General features: G+C 38.9%; 1 protein-coding gene and 1 non-coding gene across 2 annotated transcripts in view; both read right to left on the bottom strand.

The window, feature by feature from the left end:
• Nucleotides 1–378: 378 nt before the first annotated feature.
• Trnav-cac (transfer RNA valine (anticodon CAC)) lies at nucleotides 379–451 on the bottom strand. The gene has a single exon. It is a non-coding gene; the product is annotated as a tRNA-Val (tRNA).
• Nucleotides 452–6,770: 6,319 nt separating this feature from the next.
• The window catches only part of Xk (X-linked Kx blood group antigen, Kell and VPS13A binding protein), a 54,205-nt gene continuing 41,374 nt past the window's right edge, over nucleotides 6,771–19,601 (bottom strand). The window contains exon 3 of the mRNA XM_077106789.1: nucleotides 6,771–11,654. Within this exon, the coding sequence (XP_076962904.1) occupies nucleotides 10,831–11,654 (824 nt within the window). The 3' untranslated portion in view covers nucleotides 6,771–10,830. The remainder of the gene's footprint in view (nucleotides 11,655–19,601) is intronic.

The following is a 19,601-nucleotide window of genomic DNA, read 5'->3' as shown; positions in this document are numbered from 1 at the left end:
TTCAGAATGAAAAGGAAATGACAACAAATTATTAAAAAATTAGAGGAGCTGGGCATGGTGAAGCATGCCTATCATCCCAGTGGCTCGGGAGGTTGAGACAGGATAGCAATGGGACATATTGTAATATATGGTTCACTTCTCCATGCTGCTTATTTAAGAGGGACCTGTTTTTCTTTTCCTCTTCTCCCTCTCCCTGAATCGGAGGGGATGGGGAACAGATTATTTTATTTTGAGTTATCTGTCCTTGAATGCATATCCACCTCATGAAGGAGATGTCACTGGAAGGTCTAGGAAGTGACTAGACTATCTCCCAAATTGACAAGTGAATTTCAACATACCATCCGGGTACACCTGGGATGGAGCTTCTTTTTATTTTTTTGGTGGTGCTGGGGATTGAACCCAGGGCCTTGTGCATGTGAGGCAGGCACTCTACCAACTGAGCTATATCCCCAGCCCTTAAGAGCTATAAAAGCCTTCTGTTCTCCCTGATGGGCAGAATCACACACAGCCTTTGGTACTGAAAATACCTCATAGTTCCCTGTGCTTCTCCTTTGCTAGCAAAGCAATATACCTTTTTTTTGTTCTGTAACAATGGTCCTTTCACCTTCTGAATATAGCCCTCATTGCTATAAGCCTATTTTTTTAAACAATGGTTTTATCTCTCTTCTCTCATCTCCCCCTCCCTAACAAGATTGGGGATTCAGTGTTCTCTTTTCTTCCCCTAGTTAATTGCCCTTGAACACATCCACTATAGGAAGGTGAAGCCTACTGAGGATCTGGGAAGTGACTATCTCCCAAATTAACAAGTGAATCCTAACACGCTATCAGGGTACCCTGGGACCCCCTACCAGAGCACACCTGGAATGTAACTCTTGAAGAGTTCCTTAAAACCCTGTCCCTCCTGATGGGGAGAGTCACAACCTTTGGGACAGGAGTCCCCTGTATTTCTCCTTTTCTAGCAAAGCAATAAACCTTCTTTTTCTCAAAACTATGTCCTTCTTATTGGATAGGCATCAGGGACAAGGACGGAGCTTTTGGTAACAATAAGATGCAAGAGGAGATGGGATAAGTAGTGGATTTTTTTTCTTTCCTTGGAAAGAGAGGACAAGGAGCTTTTATATTCTTCCCTAATTCATCAGCTTAGCTGAGTCTTTATTTGTCTAAAATATCAGCAAAAGACACTACAGGTTGCTCAGCAATTGGCCACTTCCCCATTCTTCTTCGTTGCCAGTAGGACGCTAATGTCACTGGTGTTCTTCCTTCCATAAGCTCAGGGATGATGGCAGTCCCTTCACCAACTCTGAGAAGTGAATTTACATAGTCAAAGGAAGCTGTGCCATTTCCATTCTCCTTTCCAGAGACAGCTTCCGGGGTGGGATTGTTACCCAAACTTGCCCATTAAAAACCTTAGGAAATTTTGCTCTAAGGCTTGGGCATGGTAGGAGGTTCTAGGAAAGATTTTCCTCCTCAAATAAAAGATGCCCAGAGAGAAATACCATTTCTGATTTTTGGATTCAGGTCACAAGGAGAGAAGCATAAACTTAAAGATGTCAGAAAGGAAGGAAAGGGAAGCTTCTGACACTTGAAGACTTTGTTTTTGTTTTTCCTGGTGGTGCTGGGGATTGAACCCAGGGCCTTATACATGCGAGGGAAGCACTCTACTAACTGAGCTATATCACCAGCTCTGCCTACAGACTTTTTGCCTTGCTAGAATCTAGAATTGCCTCTCTCCAAACCTCCAAACTTCTTGTTAGGTTAAAGAACAATTCTATCGTGTAAGCCGCTTTTAACCACGTAAAATGCAGCTCCAAGACCCTGGTGCACATTCACCATCCACTTTTAAAACACAAATCTCTTCTCATTTCTTGAATCAAGCTGGAAATGAGAGAAGCCAAGTAATTTGTTCAAGAAGAGTATAACCGGAAGTACAGAGGAGAAACTATTCCAGCAGAGGAAAAACCTGGGGAGTAGTTTCCCAGAGTTTCAGTTGCAAAGAACATCTTTAAGGTTACCCCCTACATGATAGTGGTTGACTTTTCAATTTTTAATATTGTCTCGTGGTGAGGGCTGGGAGGATAATGACAAAGTTACTTTGACAAGAGTGACAGTTTTCAGGGGTTCTGTGTATTACAACAGCATTCCCACTAGCTAGAAAAATAATTGCTCAAGTATGTGCCAGACATTTCTAGTTACTGGGGAGGATGACAGTATCTTTGCACTTCTTGGAGCCCTGCAGCCCTACAGCTGAGCATCATTGTTCTAAACAATTCTGCTACTCCACTTAGGAAGGTCCTTTTGTTAGGAGGTGACAGCAGGGAGCCCTTCTGGGCTCTGCTGGGCTATTGGTAGTCATGGTCTGGCAGCTGCACTCCAAAATAGAACCTGGAAATCCTGTTTTCTTTCTTGAGTGCTATCGCTCCTGAAAATTTGACTCATTAACTGTAGAGTTTAGGTAATTAAGATCGGAAGCAAACTGATAAGAAATTAAACCAGGATGCATAATTCAGATGTTTAAGGAGGACAGTATTTCCAGGGCTCTAGGAAGCACGCTAATCAGGTTTCAATCAGGAACTCATCATTCAGAGAGAAAATTAATTCAGGATGGGAGGGTGGCAGAGAGCAAAAGCACAGGCAGAATCTCCCAATCAATCTGGATGAATTGATCCTCCTTGAGAGGAGGCAAACCCGGCAAGTCCCTCACAGAGATGAGTTGCCACAACACAGTCTGGGTGGAAAATTTTCTGATTATCTGCTGCAAGAGAGAAATGCTGTCACATGCTGCTGTATGCTCCTTGAAGATGCTCTTGGTTCCAAAACTTGCTTAAACCAGTTTAGTCTCTTAGGTCTAGTAATTTCAAGAGAAACAACCATGCCAAGAGGGTAACAGAAGGTGAAGACATTCCCTAGAGCATGCTTCTGCAGTGAACTCACCATTTTAGCACACTAGGGCCTAGGCTACCAGGGCTTATTGTGAACTAGGGAAGAAGGGATTGGGGGTTTCTGAATTTCCAGCTTTATCCAAATCCCGGCTGCTAAGAAGTGTCTTCTCCTGAAAAAAGAGAAAATGTTATTCGTTTGCCTGGTGTGGTGGCACATGCCAGTAATTCCAGCGACTTGAAAAGCTGAGGCAGGAGAATCCCAAGTTCAAGATCAGCCTCAGCCATAATTAGCTGTCTCAAAATAAAAAATAAAACAGCAACACCTCAGCAGGAGATGAACCTCAGTTCAATACCCAGTACCCCTCCCCACCCAAAAGTCATTCATTTAATTACAACATATAATTGACATTTCTGAGTTCTTTTTCAGTTGAAAAGATCTTCATAGAAAACAGTCTCCTGGAGTTATAGTTAGGTAGGAGAAATAAGTTCTGGTATTCTACTGAACTGTAGGGTAACTATGGATGATGATAATGTACCATATATTTTTAAAAAGCTAAAAAGCTATAAGAAAGGGTTTTGAATGCTTTTACCATAAAGGATAAATGTTTGAGGAGACATGTTTACCCTGATTTGAACACAACACAGTGTACACATATATTGAAACATAATACAGTACCCCATAAATATGTATAATTCTTAGGTGTCAATTAAGATATTTAAAAAAGAAAATATACTCTCCTGAGAGGGGAACACTCAGAGAAATATGGTCATAGCAGAATAGTATCTACTTCCCTCACCACATTCAGAATATTTATAAACTTGGGACAAAACATCGTTTTACAGAGCTGACACAGTGGGCTCACATATTCAGGGGCAAATACGTGAAGCCTAAAATGGTACTTGTGGCCAGGAATGGTAGCACCCACCTGTAATCTCAGTGACGCAGAAGACTGAGGCAAGAGGATCGCAAGTTCAAAACCAGTCTCAGCAACTTAGTGAGGCCCTAAGCAACTTAGCAAGACTCTGTCTCTAAATAAAATATAAAAAAGGGCTGGGGATATGGCTCAGTGGTTAAGCTCTCCTGAATTCAATCCCTGGTATGTATGTGTGTGTGTGTGTGTGTGTGTGTGTGTATAAAAGTAGCTGTGAAAGAATTATCCAGTTTGCCTATAAACATTTCAAATCTATGGTTTTAAGCTATTTTCAGTACTGACAGCATGTATGTATTTTCTTCAAATAACTTTTCAAAGTCTGTTGTACTTTTCCAAGTGTTCACAGGGAAGTTAAAGCTTACTCGTAGTTTTAAATAAAAAGAACCCCACAGAAGAGCACTCAGTTGATTTAAGTGGTTGTGGACACTTTGTGAAGACAAATGTTGTGAAAGGCAAAGATACTAAATGGAATATGGATTCTAGATTAGATACAAGTATTGTATCAATGTTCAAAATCCCCCGTGTGATAATTGTACTGTGGCCATTTTAGCCTTTATTAGGAAAAATGCAAGAAAATATTTAGGAATAAAAGGGTGTAATGCCAATAAATAAATAAATAAAAAGAAGCCAAGACACAAAAGGGTGTAATTTCTGCAGCATAATCTCAAATGGATCATGAAAGAGTGAGAGACAAAAATAGATAAATCTGGGTAAAAGATTTTTTTTAAATCCTGCACTATTCCTGAGGTTCTTCTATTCATTTGAAATTACTTCAAAATAAAACATTTGCAAACATAATTGTAATTTCAGATCGGCCTACTTGAACTCTATACTTGGTGACATTCAGTTTTCTTATTTTTTTTTTCCCCCTGATACTGGGGATGGAACTCAGGGGAACTCTATCACTGACTTATATCCCCAGTCGTTTTTATTTTTTATTTTGAGACAGCGTCTGGCTAAGTTGCCACAGCTGCCTTGAACTTGTGATCCTCCTGCCTCAGTCTCCCCCAGCAGCTTGGATTTCAGGTGTGTGCCATCTTGCTGGCCTGACATTCTGTTTTCTTAACACCAAGAGATATCTTTGAAAAGACTTGTGCCTAGCAAAGGGAACAATCGACAGGATGAAAAGACAGTCTACTGAATGGAAGACAATATTTCCAAACCATGTATTTGATAAGGGTTTAATCTCCAAAATATATGAACAACCACCACCACGCAATTAAAAGATGGACAAAGGACTCCAATAGACATTTCTCCAAAGAAAACATACATATGGTCAACAAGTATGTGAAAAGGTGCTCAACATCACCAGTCATCAGGGAAATGCAAATCAACATCACAAGATATCACCTCACACCTGATAGGATGGCTACTATAAAAACCAAAACCAGATATAAGTGTTGGTGGGGATGTGGAGAAGTTGGAACACTTGTACATTGTTGGTAGGGATATAGAATGGTGCACCCAGTATGGAAAATATAATGGAGGCTTCTCAAAAAATTAAAAATATAAAAATACCATATGATCTGCAATCCCACTTCTAGGAATGTATCCAAAATAAATGAAATCAGGATCTCAAAGTGACATCTGCACTCACATGTTCATTGTAGCATTATTCACAATAGCCAAGATATGAAGACAATCCAAATGTCCACTGACAGATGAATGAATAAAATGTGATATAAACGTATAATAAAATATTCTCCAGCCCTACAAAAGGAGATCCTGCCACTTATGACAACATGAATGAATTCACAGTGCATACTAAAGAAATAAATCAGACATACAAGGACAAATACTACATGATTTATATGAGAGATCTAAAAGAGTCCAACTCATGGAACTAAAGAGTAGAAGAGTGGTTGCTAGGAGCTGAGGAGAAGGGAAATAGGGAGCTGTTCAAAGGTTATAAGGGTTCAGTTATAAAAGAATAAGTTTAGGCTGGGGCTGTACTCAGTGGCAGTGCCTAGCATGCACAAAGCACTGGGTTTGATCCTTAGCACCATATAAAAAATAAAATAAAGGCATACTGTCCATCTACAACTACAAAAAAAAAAAAGATTCATTAACTCATGGAGTACCAACAAAACATTATTTTTTATAAATCTGCTGTACCACATAGGACATATAGTTGACAACATTGTATTGTGAACTTAAAATGTGAAGAGGGTAGATTTCATGTGTTCTTCCAAAAAGAGAAAACCAAGAAGTATGTTTAAACTCATCAAATTGTACACATTCAATACATGCAATTTTTGCATATGAACCTTTATAAAGCTGTTTTTAAAATAAGGCTTATCTATATCTAAGTCTTATGCCACCTTCAGAAGTGAAGGAATTATTTAACAGTCCATGTGTAGGAAATGATCCCTTTTAATGACTGATATTTTTTCCAACCATGGACAGCGATTTAATTCAATTATTTGTTTATGTTAATATGAAGCCACTCGTTTGGTGTTTTATATTTCTGGGTCAATATACCATTTATGTTAGTCTAAAAGATATATATATATATATATATATATATATATACACACACACACACACACACATATACACATACTGCATGTCTTTTGGTATCACATATGGCAACTGAACATAAAATTGAGCAGAATCTTGGTACCCAGCAGTGCACCTTTAATAAATAAAGTAAGTGCTTATTAAACAAGCAGAGGAGTTACCATGGACTATGGCTGTTTTACAAGGCTGAATCCTAGCACTCTCAAATTTCTCATCCTACAAAAAGAATGTCTATGTGAGATTGCAAAACCAACCAATAACAACGAAACCATTTTTAAATTTCTGGTCTTTTAAACTATTTCCTGAAGTAAAAAAAGAAAGAAAAAGTCAGGAAGGACTGAATAAAGAATGAAATGCAAGGAGAAATTGAAAAATTAATTTATTACGTGAAGAAACATATACAACATTTGAGTCAATGACTCAGAGAAGCAGTCCACAAAAGCTCACATCCATAATGCATTGGCTGAGAAGTATTGGCACATACACTCATAACCATAAAACTAATGTTCTAAGGTGTTTTCCAAGGAAATGCTGTATTCAACAATCAATTTTAATGCTTATTTTCACACTTACAAGGCTGAAAAGATTATACTCACATTCAATTAATGCCTTGAATCAGCCATTCTAGTTGTAAAGTACAATTAGCCAAAGATGTCCCCTATGAAAGACAATACCATTTGATCAACTCATTTGCATCAGAAGCTCTTTCTCAGATTCATTGGATCTTTCCCCCCCAAGTACTACAGGTTTGGGTGCTAAATTTGGAAGCAAGAGGTGGTAAGAGAAAGGGCAACTGCCAAAGGCTCACATATTCACTCAAGACACTCATGCGGATGATGCTACTTACTTCTTTTTAAACAGTAAAAAAATAACAATAACCTGCTTATGGATTTGAATAATATATTAACTCTTTATGCATGGCACTTTTAAAAAACATTTTGAAAGCACTTTCACACCTGTTACATAATTTGATCTTTCCCACAACCTTCTGAGGTAGGTTGGACAAGTCTATCATCCTAATTTTGTGGGTGAGAAACTTGTGGGGCTGAACAGGGAGATGCCAATCTCTAAACTAGGCTGTCTCCAGTAATGGCAAGAGAAAGTCTAAACATGTTTGATGATCTTATTTCAATAGATTTTTGAGCAAATACTTCATCCCCATCCAGCCAAATTATAGTGATAACAGCTGGAACAGCTGTCATGACAGGTTATGGCATGTGGTTAATTAGACAAAGTACTGAAAGGTTTTTTTGTTTTTCTTTTTAGTACCAGGGATTGAACCCAGGTGTGCTTAACCACTGAGCCACATCCCCAGCCCTTTCTATTTTTTATTTTGAGACAGGTTCTTTCTAAGTTGCTGAGGCCAGCTTTGAACTTGTGATCCTCCTGCCTCAGCCTGCCAAGTTGCTGGGGTTATAGGCATGTGCCACTGTGCCCAGGACACTGAGAGTTTTTGAAATATGAATTATAATTGAAAAACATATTTTGACTCCTAACACATGTGGGAATTTGCTGGTTTTATGTGTTTAGAACTTAGCTTTCCAGAATAAACTGTAGTTTTTCCATTTCTGAGATAATAATTTAAAATCAAAAAATTTCAGTTCACATGACTTAACATTTTTACCATGCAGAAAAAAAAGTAACAATTTCTCTCCCCTAAAGTAAACAATACACATGTCCCTGAAGTTGGGTTAACTATATATCAAAGGTTAAAATTGATACAATGTCTAATTTAGTTACCAAACTTCTGTCTGTATAAATGTGTGAACTGCAATTTGGGAGTCTGACAAACTGATTATCACTGTTAGGGTTGGGGGTCACTTAAGATGCTTACAATCACTGGGCTTGTAATCTCTGGTGGCTCAGGAGGCTGAGGTAGGAGGATTGAAAGTTCAAAGCTACCCTCAGTTACTTAGCAAGACCTTAAGTGACTTAGTGAGATCCTGTCTAAAAATAAAACAGAAAGGGCTGGGGATGTGGCTCTCTGGTAAAGTATCCCTGGGTTTAATCCCTGGTAACAAAATAAAATAATGTTTATTATCATCTAAATTAAAGTGATTTGCAATGTATTTGAAATTTAACATTTTGCAAGGGTTTTGGTGGCAAGGTTATAAACCAAAGCTGAGAAATACCCTTCTTTCCATCCTTGTCTAATTCTGAACAAGCCTCCTGAGTGACAGGCTGGTGGCTGCTCCAAGTCCTCACTCCCAAGGCATGACCCGAAAGCATTTCTGATGGAAAAGGGGCACCATTGCTCCCACCATCAGCCACTGCAAAGCTTCAAGGCAAGAATGCCTTCCTCACAAAAAAGCTTGAAAACATCTGGTATCAATAAACAGAAGGAACTTGTTTGATATTAAAGAAACACTTGGAATGACATAGAAATGGCTTTGCTGTTATCTACAGAACCCTAAAGAACAAAAGGGTTCTAAGGTTTTAACATCTTAGCTTTAACCTGAAGTTGTTATATATTCTCTAAGGTATTTTTCTATAGTATGATTGTGTATCCATGCCCATGGAAAGTACATGGAAGTTTATGTTGTATGATGTATTCTTTCGATGATGTATGCTCACAGTTTATCTAGCCTATTAAAAATAGGACAAGTGTATGACACAGACAGTCTAGAGTTTATTCTTATTTGGCTAAAAATAGACAAAAATGGGCATTCCTACAAAAGTAAACAATAAATATTGATAAACTAAAAGAATTTCAAATGAGGAAAGGTATCTCATAAAACTAAAATCGAGGCTCTATGGTTTAGGATCTAATTAATATATACAAAATTGTGTAAAATATTAAAGAACATGGATCCTGTGAAATAATATTGTTTCATGGACCCATGAATGTAGTGGAAATTGACTTCTGAATCACATTTTCATCTGTATGAAATTACTTATATATTTGACACAAAAAAAAATTAAAAAGGAAAATTATCAGAATCAGGATGGCCAAATAAGTATGTCTTGTGCATTCATATAGTCAGAGAAGTGGATTCCTGTTCCATCTGGTAAAGTAGAGTCCATAAATGAGTTATCTTTGTAAATTTCTCAGGTCTTACTTTCATCCTCACTCTAAATTAGTGTGATCTTTATGGTTTCCCGTTTCCAGGTATTTTATTATCAAGATGCTAAAAGGTAGAAATAATAGCACTAGCACTAGGCATTTTTTTAAAAGACAATTGAGAACATGCTAACCAATCCTCTTTAATGAAAAGAGAATTCTAGATTAAAGAAGAAATTATATAGAAGATAAAAGGTGGAGGATGATAAAACTGGAGATCTTGTTCAAATTAACTTACAATTATGCCAAACCAAAATGTATTCCTTGAGGGACAAAAAAGTCTTCTAGTCATGTCATCTCTATTTACTGAAAATGTTTCTTAAGTTAATCACTATCTAGGGGTGGGTGGTGAGGAAAATCCTTTCCCTTCAAATAATGAAAATTAAAATGCCCTATATACCTGCACTGGGCCAGAGATTTCTGCAGGGTTTTCTAGAAAAACTTAAGTTAACCGAGGTAACTCTTGTCTCAAACTTTCCTGACAAACAAGGAAGGGGGAGGCCAGAGTGAAAACTATCACTTTTATTTAATTCTTTCCTAAAAAGGTGAATCCTAGCAAATTCTACTAGAAATTTCCCAGAACTGTAAGACATGACTGAACCTTGTGGAGGTTAAAGCCTGCCTTCAAGCTGACTCACATCTTCAAACATTCTGTGAAGGGAGGAATTCTACTTATATAAGCCTCCATCATTTTGATGTTTTAACAACCTTCCTGATTCACAATTTCTTCAACATATGGAAGGAACACGACTTTCCTAAAAATCTAGGGCTTCCATAACCAAATTTAGAATGCAATTTTGCAGCCATGGATCCTAGGGAATCAAGTTTCCAAATCTAGGTTCTCAAATCAATTACAGATGAAAGCATGCCATGTGGCTATAGTTGGTTATGTACAAAAAGCCCTAATGAGATGAAAATAGAAGATGTATCTATTCAAAAACCAAACTTGAACAGCCCTCCCTGTAAGCTCTGACAGGAATGATGTTGCTGATGGCAAAACCCTAGTAACCTTCTCTGGTCATCAGGACAGCTCTTGGGTAAAAACTAAGTTTGGGGGAAACAAATTATCAGGCTATTAGACCAACAATCCAGAAAACTAGAAAATAAGTAAGCCCCTTGCCTCATTCTACCTGATGGATCTAACCAGCCTAACTCAGACTTCAGGGGTACTCTGTCAGTGAAAAAGCCAAAAAGACCTGCAAAAACACAACATGGTCACCTGTAAACTGTCGTGCTTTAGGCTTCCCCTTCGGCGCCAAGTGTCCCTGGCTTCTCCCCCTAGTTCCCACATACCCAAGAGCATCTAAAGAGCAGCAGCTCATGAGGAGTTGACAGCTAACTTCCTGCCAGGTTCCCTGTGCAGTGCTCATCACTTACATGAAGAACAGGTATCAACCCAGAAAACAATATGCCTGTGCCCTGAGAGACCTTGGGTCCCTTAAGCAGAGCACAGTTCTTCAGCACTAAAGATATGAATGGGCTCAGGACTTCTTTTACTGCTAGAAGGCATCTCCTCTTGTTTTCTGGATGACCTCAGGTCTGTCTCTTCTAAAGACTCACAGGATTTCTGCCTCCGTCTCCAGCAGGAACACTTGAGAAAGGCCTGGAAGCTTTCAGAAACACTGGAGGAGAAGAGCTTTTTGCAAGGGTGAAAGAACTGGTAGAACACGAGCATGAAGAGAATGGCTGTGCAGTACCCAACGAGCAGCTGCAGAATCAACAGAGGTGCACACACATACATATAAATGTCAGTCTTGAAAAGATACCACAGGAGCAGGAGGATGGCGTTCTCGATGAATCTCAACATGTAGTACACAAGGAGCCGGTACCAATTCTGGGACTTGCTGATGAGGTCAGGGTCGTCAATTTTCAGCTGTACAGCTGACCAGCAGAACATGTTGATGCCAGCATACAGTAAAGTGAGGAAGCACAGCACGATGGTGGTGCCCACCCGGGTGAGGGCCTTCTCTATATTTTCGGGGAATGGGGAGCCACTGCACCAGAAGATGATCCAGGGGTACAAGAAGAAGCTGAAGAAGTTGATGAGTACAATCATCACCACCCAGGTCTTCAGGACAGAGGTAAAGAGGACCAGGACAATGACTCGTGTGGCAATCTCAAAGCCCCTCCAGAAGAAGATGCAGACATAGGCCAGAGGCTTCACTTTGACCTCATATTCATCATACTTGATTTTGATGGCTAGGATGTTGCAGCGCAAAGCTCCATACACAATGGACAACAGGGACAAGGTCATGAGGAAGCCTGGGGAGAAAAGAAAAAGAGCACTGTCAGGAGGCTGGGGATATAGCTCAGTTGGTAGAGTGCTTGCCTTGCAAGCCCAAGGCCCAGAGTTCAATCCCCAGCACCACCAAAACAAATAAATAAACAACAACAACAAAAGAGCAATGTCAAGTCTCACCTCCACCAGGAATCCTACTGCAGCAGATACGCTGTCAGTCCCCTGCCCACAGTCTTGGACTTTTCTGTTTTACATGCACAGGCTGACTTCCAGCTGTCAATATCTGCCCACTATATCTGAGGATTTTTCCCAGAACTACAAAAAGCTGCTCTGCCTATATTACTGGCAGGCAGAAGTGCTGGAGAATTAATATCCCTGAGAGAGTACTTAATACCCCCAACTGCAGCCCTCAGAAGCTGGAAGGGGTAGCTTCCTTACCCCACGGGGAGAATGACTCTGAGGCATGTGTTGGATACCATTTCCCAATGTCTCCTCATAGGATTAACCTGGAATCACTCATTGTGATATTTGATATTTGTCTAATAATGTTTTTTTTAATTAATTTTTATTGTAGGTTGTTCAAAACTAATAATGTTTTCTTTTCTTTCTTTCTTTCTTTATTTATTTTTTGACTGGGGATTCAACTCTGGGGTACTTAACCACTGAGTCACATCCCCAGCCCTATTTTGTGTTTTATTTAGAGACAGGGTCTCACTGAGTTGCTTAGTGCCTTGCTTTTGCTGAGGCTGGCTTTGAACTCACGGTCCTCCTGCCTCGGGCCTCCGGAGCTGCTGGGATTACAGGCATGAGCTACTGCACCTGGCTTAATAATGCTTTCTTTATTGGCTGTTTTCCATTCCCTGCCTTGTTTTCCTTCTCTTTTTAAACCTTCTCTTCAAAACACATAGACTCAAATTCTTTTCTCAGGGTCCGTTTCAGAGGCAAGTCAAAACTCAAACACCTTCCCAATTCCATCTTAGTATGTATGAATATGCAGAGTCTTTTGTGGTGTGTTTTCTTTCCTCGATTGGCCTATAAGCTCCTGGGGAGTCAAAATCCACTATGTCTGATATGCTCTTTTGATGCCCCTCAACACATACCAGTAGACAGATAAACAAAAAGCACTCAACAATAAATTGCTCTGTTTCTAATACAAGCCCTTTTACACTTATTACTGATGATAAAATATTCAGTTTGGTTGTCACATCAGTCAGCTTTTTGTGTCTGGGACCAAAATATCTGACAAGAACAACCAAGAGGAGTAAAAGTTTATCTTGATTCATGGTTTTGGAGGTTCAGTCCATGGTTGGCTGACCCCATTGCTCTGGGTCCAAATGAACAGAACATCATGGCAGAAGAAAACTGCTCAGTCCAAGGCAGCCAGGAAGCAAACAAAGGGAGAAAGGAAAGGGGCCACAGGAAAGATGGACCCTTCCAGGTTAAGCCCCCAGTGATCCACCTTCTTCAGTCATGCCCAACCTGCCTACAATTACCACCCAGTCAGGCCATTCAAACTAGGATGGACCGATTAGGTTACAGTTCTCATAATCTAATCATTTTATCTCTGAATATTCCTGCATTAACACAGGCTCTTTAGGGGGGCATACCTCCTATCTAAACCATAATAGATGCATTCTTAAATTCTGTAGAGAGCTGAAATGAGAATCTCACTGTTACTGAGAGTCAATCTGTCAAGAAGTCTCAACTACAGCTGTTTATTGCTTAAGATGACTTTTGGCTCAAGGGTTGATCCAGTATGTATATGCAGCAGTAGTTTGGGAAGATAAGATGTGGCCCATTTAAATGGAGCATGGTATTATTCCAGAGCACAACACTGCTGGTCTTCCGTTCAATTATTTAAGAAACATTGCCAACCCATGAGCATAGACTGTTGTCAAAACTGAAATATAATCACTTCCTACAGGCTGCTACCACTTCCACACATTGGCACCAGGAGGGATGGGAGACAGGGCTTTGAGTTAGATATAAGAGTCTTGCTCTGGTTTAGTTTTGCCATACCAGTGCACACTGGGAAAATGGCAACCTCACTGGGTTCTGTCTTCTCACACATAAAATTGGGATGGTAATACTTTCCATGCCTGCTTCTTTTTGTTGCAAAAAACTGTCTTCAAAAATATGTTTATTTATTTTAATACACTTCATATTTTTAGAGAAGCTTTAGATTCATAGCAAAACTGAGCAGAAGGAACCCTCCCCCCCATGCACAACCTCCCTCATGATCAAATATCACCCAACAGAGGGGTATATTTATTATAATTGATGAACCTACATTGATACATCACCATCAGTTTACATTTGGGTTTACTCTTGATGTATACTCTATGAGTTTGGGTAAATGTATAGTGACATATATCTGTAAAGGGGCTCATTTATAATTAGAAGCCCTAAGTTATTTTTTTCTTCTCAATTTCCTGCTAAAGCTATTTTCTCCATCCCAGCTTCCTACAAGCCATGTCTTGTGATGAGCACAGAGGCTAAAACTGCCCTTCTTCAAAGCCCTGATGCCAGCAAAGGTTGAACTGGAATTGTAACATATCCTTTGGCTGGCACAGTATACATACGAATACTTCTGTTCCTATAAATTATGTTCCTATAAGACTGCAAAGGTAGATTTGCTGGCTTTTCAGTTTGGGCACAACTGTGACTATTGTTTTTCCCTTTTTATATTATTTTTCTTATTTCTAATGTAGGTGGGCAATTGAATGCAGCTAGTCAGGACTTCAGCAGCCTCTGCCTTGGGCCCAGGGAACATCCACTATTATAGATATCATGCAGAGTGTTCTCATTGCCCTAAACATCATGTGCTCTGCATATTCATCCCTTCTACCCCTGCTAACAACCACTGATCTTTTTGCCTTTTCCAGGAAGTCATATAGTTGTAATCATACAGCATGTAGACTTTACAGATTGGCTTCTTTCACTAAGTAACATACATTTAAGTTTCCCCACCACATCTTTTCATGGCTAAATAGTTCATCTATTTTTGGCAATGAATAACAGTCTATTATGTGAATGTACCACAGTTTATTTATTCAATATTCATCTGCTGAAGGATATCTTGGTTGATTCCAAGTTTTAACAATTATGAATGAAGCCATTATCAACATCCACTTGCAGGTTTTTTATGTGGGCATAATTTTTCAGCTCCTGTGGGAAAATACCAAGAGGTTTGTACTGCTGGATTATATGGTAAGAATATGTTTAGTTTTGTAAGAAATCATCAAAATGTCTTCCAAAGTGGTGGCACCAGCAACAAATGAGGATTGCTGTTTCTCCAATCCCTACCAGCATTTGGTGTTGCCAATGCTTTGGATTTTGGCCAATATATTTAAGGTATAAAATATGATGTTTTGATATTCATTATTAAATGATAATTATAGTCAAGCTAATTAAAATATCATCACCTCACAAAATTACCATTTTTTGTGTGTGTGTGCATGGTGAGAAGACTTAAGATCTACTCTCTGGGCAAACTGTGAGTATAAAATACAGTATCATTAACTATAGTTGTCAAGCTGTCCTGAGATCTCTAGAATTTATTCATCCTACATAACTGAAACTCTACATCCTTCGACCAACATTTCCCCATTTCCTCTCCCCCAGAGCCCCTGGGAACCACCATTCTACTTTCTGCTTTTGTGAATTTGTTTTTAATTATTCCAGAGATAAGTGAGATCATGTAGTATTTTTTTTTTTCTGTGGCTGGCTTATTTTATTTAGCAAAATGTCACTAGGTTCATCCATGTGGCTGAAAATGGCAGGATTTCCTCCTCCCCCTCCTTTTTTATGTACCAGAAATTGAACCCAGGAGTGCTTAACCACTGAGCAACAGTCCCAGCCCTTCTTATGTTTTATTTAGACAGGGTCTCACTAAATTGCTTAGGGCTCGCTAAATTGCTGAGGCTGGCTTTCAACTTGTGATACTCCTGCTTCAGCCTCCTGAACCACTGGGATTACAGGTGCCCGCAATTTCCTTCTTTTTTAAAGGCTGAATAATACTCTAATAGTTTTATAGTGTTATCTTGTTTTGATTTGCATTTCCCTGATGACAGATAATGTGGTGTATCTTTTCATATGAATATTTGCTATCTGTATATCTTTTTTTTTTTTTTTTTTTGGTGGGGGCGGGATTGAACTCAGGGGCATCCAGCCACTGAGCCACATCCCCAGTCCTATTTTATATTTTATCTAGAGAAGGGTCTCACTGAGTTGCTTAGCACCTCACTTTGGTGAGGCTGGCTTTGAACTCGTGATCCTCCTGTCTCAGCCTCCCGAGTCATGGGATTACAGGCATGTGCCACTGGGCCCAGCTTCTGTATATCTTTTCTGATTAGATGTCTATTAACGTCTTTGGACCATTTTAAAATCAGTTTGTTTATTTTTTTTTAATGTTGAACTTTAAGAGTTCTGTGGGGTTTTGTTTGTTTGTTTTTGATGGTACTGGGTATTTAACCCAAGGCCTTGCACAGGCTAGGCAAGCACTCTATCACTGAGTTACATCCTTAGCCTTTAAGAGTTCTTTTGTATATTTTGGATAATAGTCCTTTATTAGAAATGCCTTTTGTAAGTATTTTCTTCCAGTATGTGGAAGACTCTTTCTCTCTCTCTCTCTCTCTCTCTCTCTCTCTCTCTCTCTCTCTCTCTTTCAGTATGTTTTTTTCCCCAATTCTTTATTTTTTAAACTTTACTTATTTATATTTTATGTGGTGCTGAGGTTTGAACCCAGTGCCTCACACATGCTAGGCAAGTGTTCTACCACTGAGTCATAGCCCCAGACCCAAGACTATCTCTTGAAAATGTCTTTTACAAAACAGAAAATTCCAATTTTAATGAAATCTAGCTTATTGATTCTTTCTTTCTTGGATTGTACCTTTGGTGTTATATATATAAAATTATCACCAAACCCACAATTGTCCAGATTTTTTCCTATAACCTTTAGGAGCTATATAGTTTTACATTTACCATTTAGGTCTGGGATCTATTTTGAGCTAAATTTTGTGAAAGGTGTAAAATCTGTGTGCAGTCTTTTTTTAATTTTATTTTTGGACATGGATGTTCAATTATTCTAGCACCAATTGTTAAAAAGAATTATTATTGTCCCAATATATTCTCTCTTTTTTTGGTACTGGGGATTGAACCTGGGGCATTCAACCACTGAGCCACATCCTCAGACCTTTTCATTTTTATTTTGAAACAAGGTCTCGTTAAGTTGCTTAGGGCCTTGAACTCATGATCCTCCTGCCTCAGCCTCCCGAGCTGCTGAGATTAGACAAGCATGTGCCAGTGCGCTTAGCTACCTTTGGTTCTTTGTCTAATATCAAATATAGTTGAATATATTTAAGTGGGTCTATTTGTGGGCTCTCACTTCTGTCCCACTGATCTATTTATCTATTCTTTTGCCAGTATTATACTGTCTTGACTACTGTAGCTTTATCTTTACCCATGCTTGCTTCTTAAAATGCAATTCCATGTAATTCTATCTTTGTAACAAACCTGACTCTACGTAAATGTATAAAATACACAAGAATAAAGAGTTTTTTCCTCATTGAAATTCTGAATCAATGGGAAAACATCCATCTTTGATGGACATAAAAACTCTGAAAGTTGGTATTTATTAGCCTGGGCAAAGCACAAGTTTACTGAAAGCATCAATTTTTTATGGTCTTTTGGCATTGACTTAAATTATGAATATGGCTCACTGGAAATACTGGCATAAACTAATTAAATTTAAAAGATGGAAACATCATAGCACAGTATACTGGGAAGAAACTGGACTGAGTTTATTCTTTCTGAAAGGCTAATGCAGCAGAGCATCATAAAGTAGAACATTAGTGATACACTTTTACATGTGTGGGTACAAATTTCCATACCCTAAGGAGCCAGTATTGAATCCTTATGTTTTCTCCACTATATGGAAAATAACCCCAAATATTTATTGCTTTTACCAACACAATAACATAAATAAATTTTTTCAGCATCTATCCATTTTTCTGTTGTAAAGTCAATACTTTTTAAATTGTATTTTTTGTCTCTATGAAGAGAATTATTCAGTTGGTGCTTGGTAGTAATCAGCTGCAGAATTTTGAGAACATAACAAAATCATCCCGAAGTCACTGACTTCAATTGTATCACATGAACCTTTGGGTACTTGCTGTAAAATGTCAGATAGAAATGTGGCCAAAAAGGAGGATACACTTGGGAGACAAAAAGCTTGTACAAAATACTTGGAATACACATTTCTACCTCGAGAATTGAACTGCTATGTAATGAAGAACTTGGATGAAGCTCATGCAAATGCTTATTCAGACTTAAATGGAGAAAAGTTCCCTGGCATAATTTCCCAGACTTTTCTTTCCACAGTCAACACAAAGGGGACCAGCTGGTAGTCCTGCTTATTTAAGCAGTACATTATAGAAGTCAAACATCTAATAATCCTATTCTCATTTCCCTGGTGTGTTTGTATCATAGGGGATTTTGTTGTTTTCATCTTTTATCATAAGATAAGTCATCAATTTAGGGAAAGCTAAAGAGGAAGTCATTAGCAATATTCCAAACCCTTGCCACACTCCTAAAGCATCCTCCTACCTAGGAGTTCCAGCCTAATGAACCTTCTGAATAAACTCTCTTCATATTTCACAGAGGAATTTTCACTAGGCATGGATTTGCTCATTTCCTGACTTGACAGCAAAAACTTAATGTCTGTGTAAAGCAATGAAGAACATTACTCCCCCTAGAATTCCATTTAGGATGGGAATTCTATTTGTAGCTCAAGAGGAACAGTTTCTCTGTTCCTTTTGAGAGATAACAGAGACTGCCTGTGAGATGGAGGATGGTAGATGATTGTTCTCTGTAATGTCATTACTCTCCACAGACACTGAATCTTCATTAAAATCACTGAACCCACAAAATGCTTGGGAATGAACTTTTCAAAAACCTTAGTCAATGACTAAAGGGGGGAAGTGAGACAGGCTGAAAGGATATGGAATGTAGTGGCAGAAGGAAACTGGAGGAAGAAGCTTCTAGAAATTGGAATTTCAACTAGACTTCTGAGAGACAGTGATTTTTACCATTTCTATAGACACAGTGACTTTCTTACCCATCTGGGGCCAGGTTCATCACCTGAACCACTCTCCATCACCTGCCTACTTCTTGAAAACTACTCCATCAAGTATCATCTTTCTCTTCCAAATTTTCATTTGCTTCCTCAATCCTGGCTCTTTGCCCTGAGTGTCTGAATCTGCCTAAGTCAGCTGCATCTAGAAAACATCCTTGATTGGCAAAAATGTACATAATTTAATGTTGGAAATTTTCTACAATGACAAGGAAGAAAGGAAGGGAGAGAGGAAGAGGAAAAAGAAAGAAAGAGGAGGAGAGGGGAAGAGGGAGAAAGAGGAGGAGGCAGAGAAGACAGACCCCTCCCTTTAACCTGCACTTCCTCTGTCTACTACTACTCTCTGACACATCTTAGCTAATCCTCTTGAATTGTCTCTAGTCAAATCACTCACTTCCTAATCCTCTACTCCTTGCAGTATGAATCACAGTCTTCCTTTTCCTTCATCTCTATAACAATGGATGTTGTCCATTACCACCTTCTTGAAATTGCCTGTATTAGTGCCCATATAATTTTCTCCTAATTATCTTCTCCCTTTCCCGACAGCTCTTATTCAGGGCGTTCATAGGCACATCTTTCTCTTCCCACTCAGGAATCATGGTTTTATTTTCTTTCTATCCAAAGGCCCATCAGATTTCTCTTTCTAGATATTCCATGAGTATTTCAAAAACAAAAACAAAACAGACAAATCCCCTTTAAAAAAAAAAAGGAAAAAAAAGGCTAGATGCGGTGCAGCTCAGAAGGCTGAGGCAGGAAGATTGTAAGTTCAAAGCCAGCCTCAGCAACTTATCGAGACCCTGTCTAATAAAATTCAGAAAAGGACTGGGGGTGTGGCTCA

Source organism: Callospermophilus lateralis, chromosome X (genome assembly GCF_048772815.1).
Source record: "Callospermophilus lateralis isolate mCalLat2 chromosome X, mCalLat2.hap1, whole genome shotgun sequence".
In the NCBI taxonomy this organism is placed as follows: Eukaryota; Metazoa; Chordata; class Mammalia; order Rodentia; family Sciuridae; genus Callospermophilus; species Callospermophilus lateralis.
Note: the sequence above shows the minus strand (reverse complement) of the source record. Positions and strands in the feature narration are given on the sequence as shown.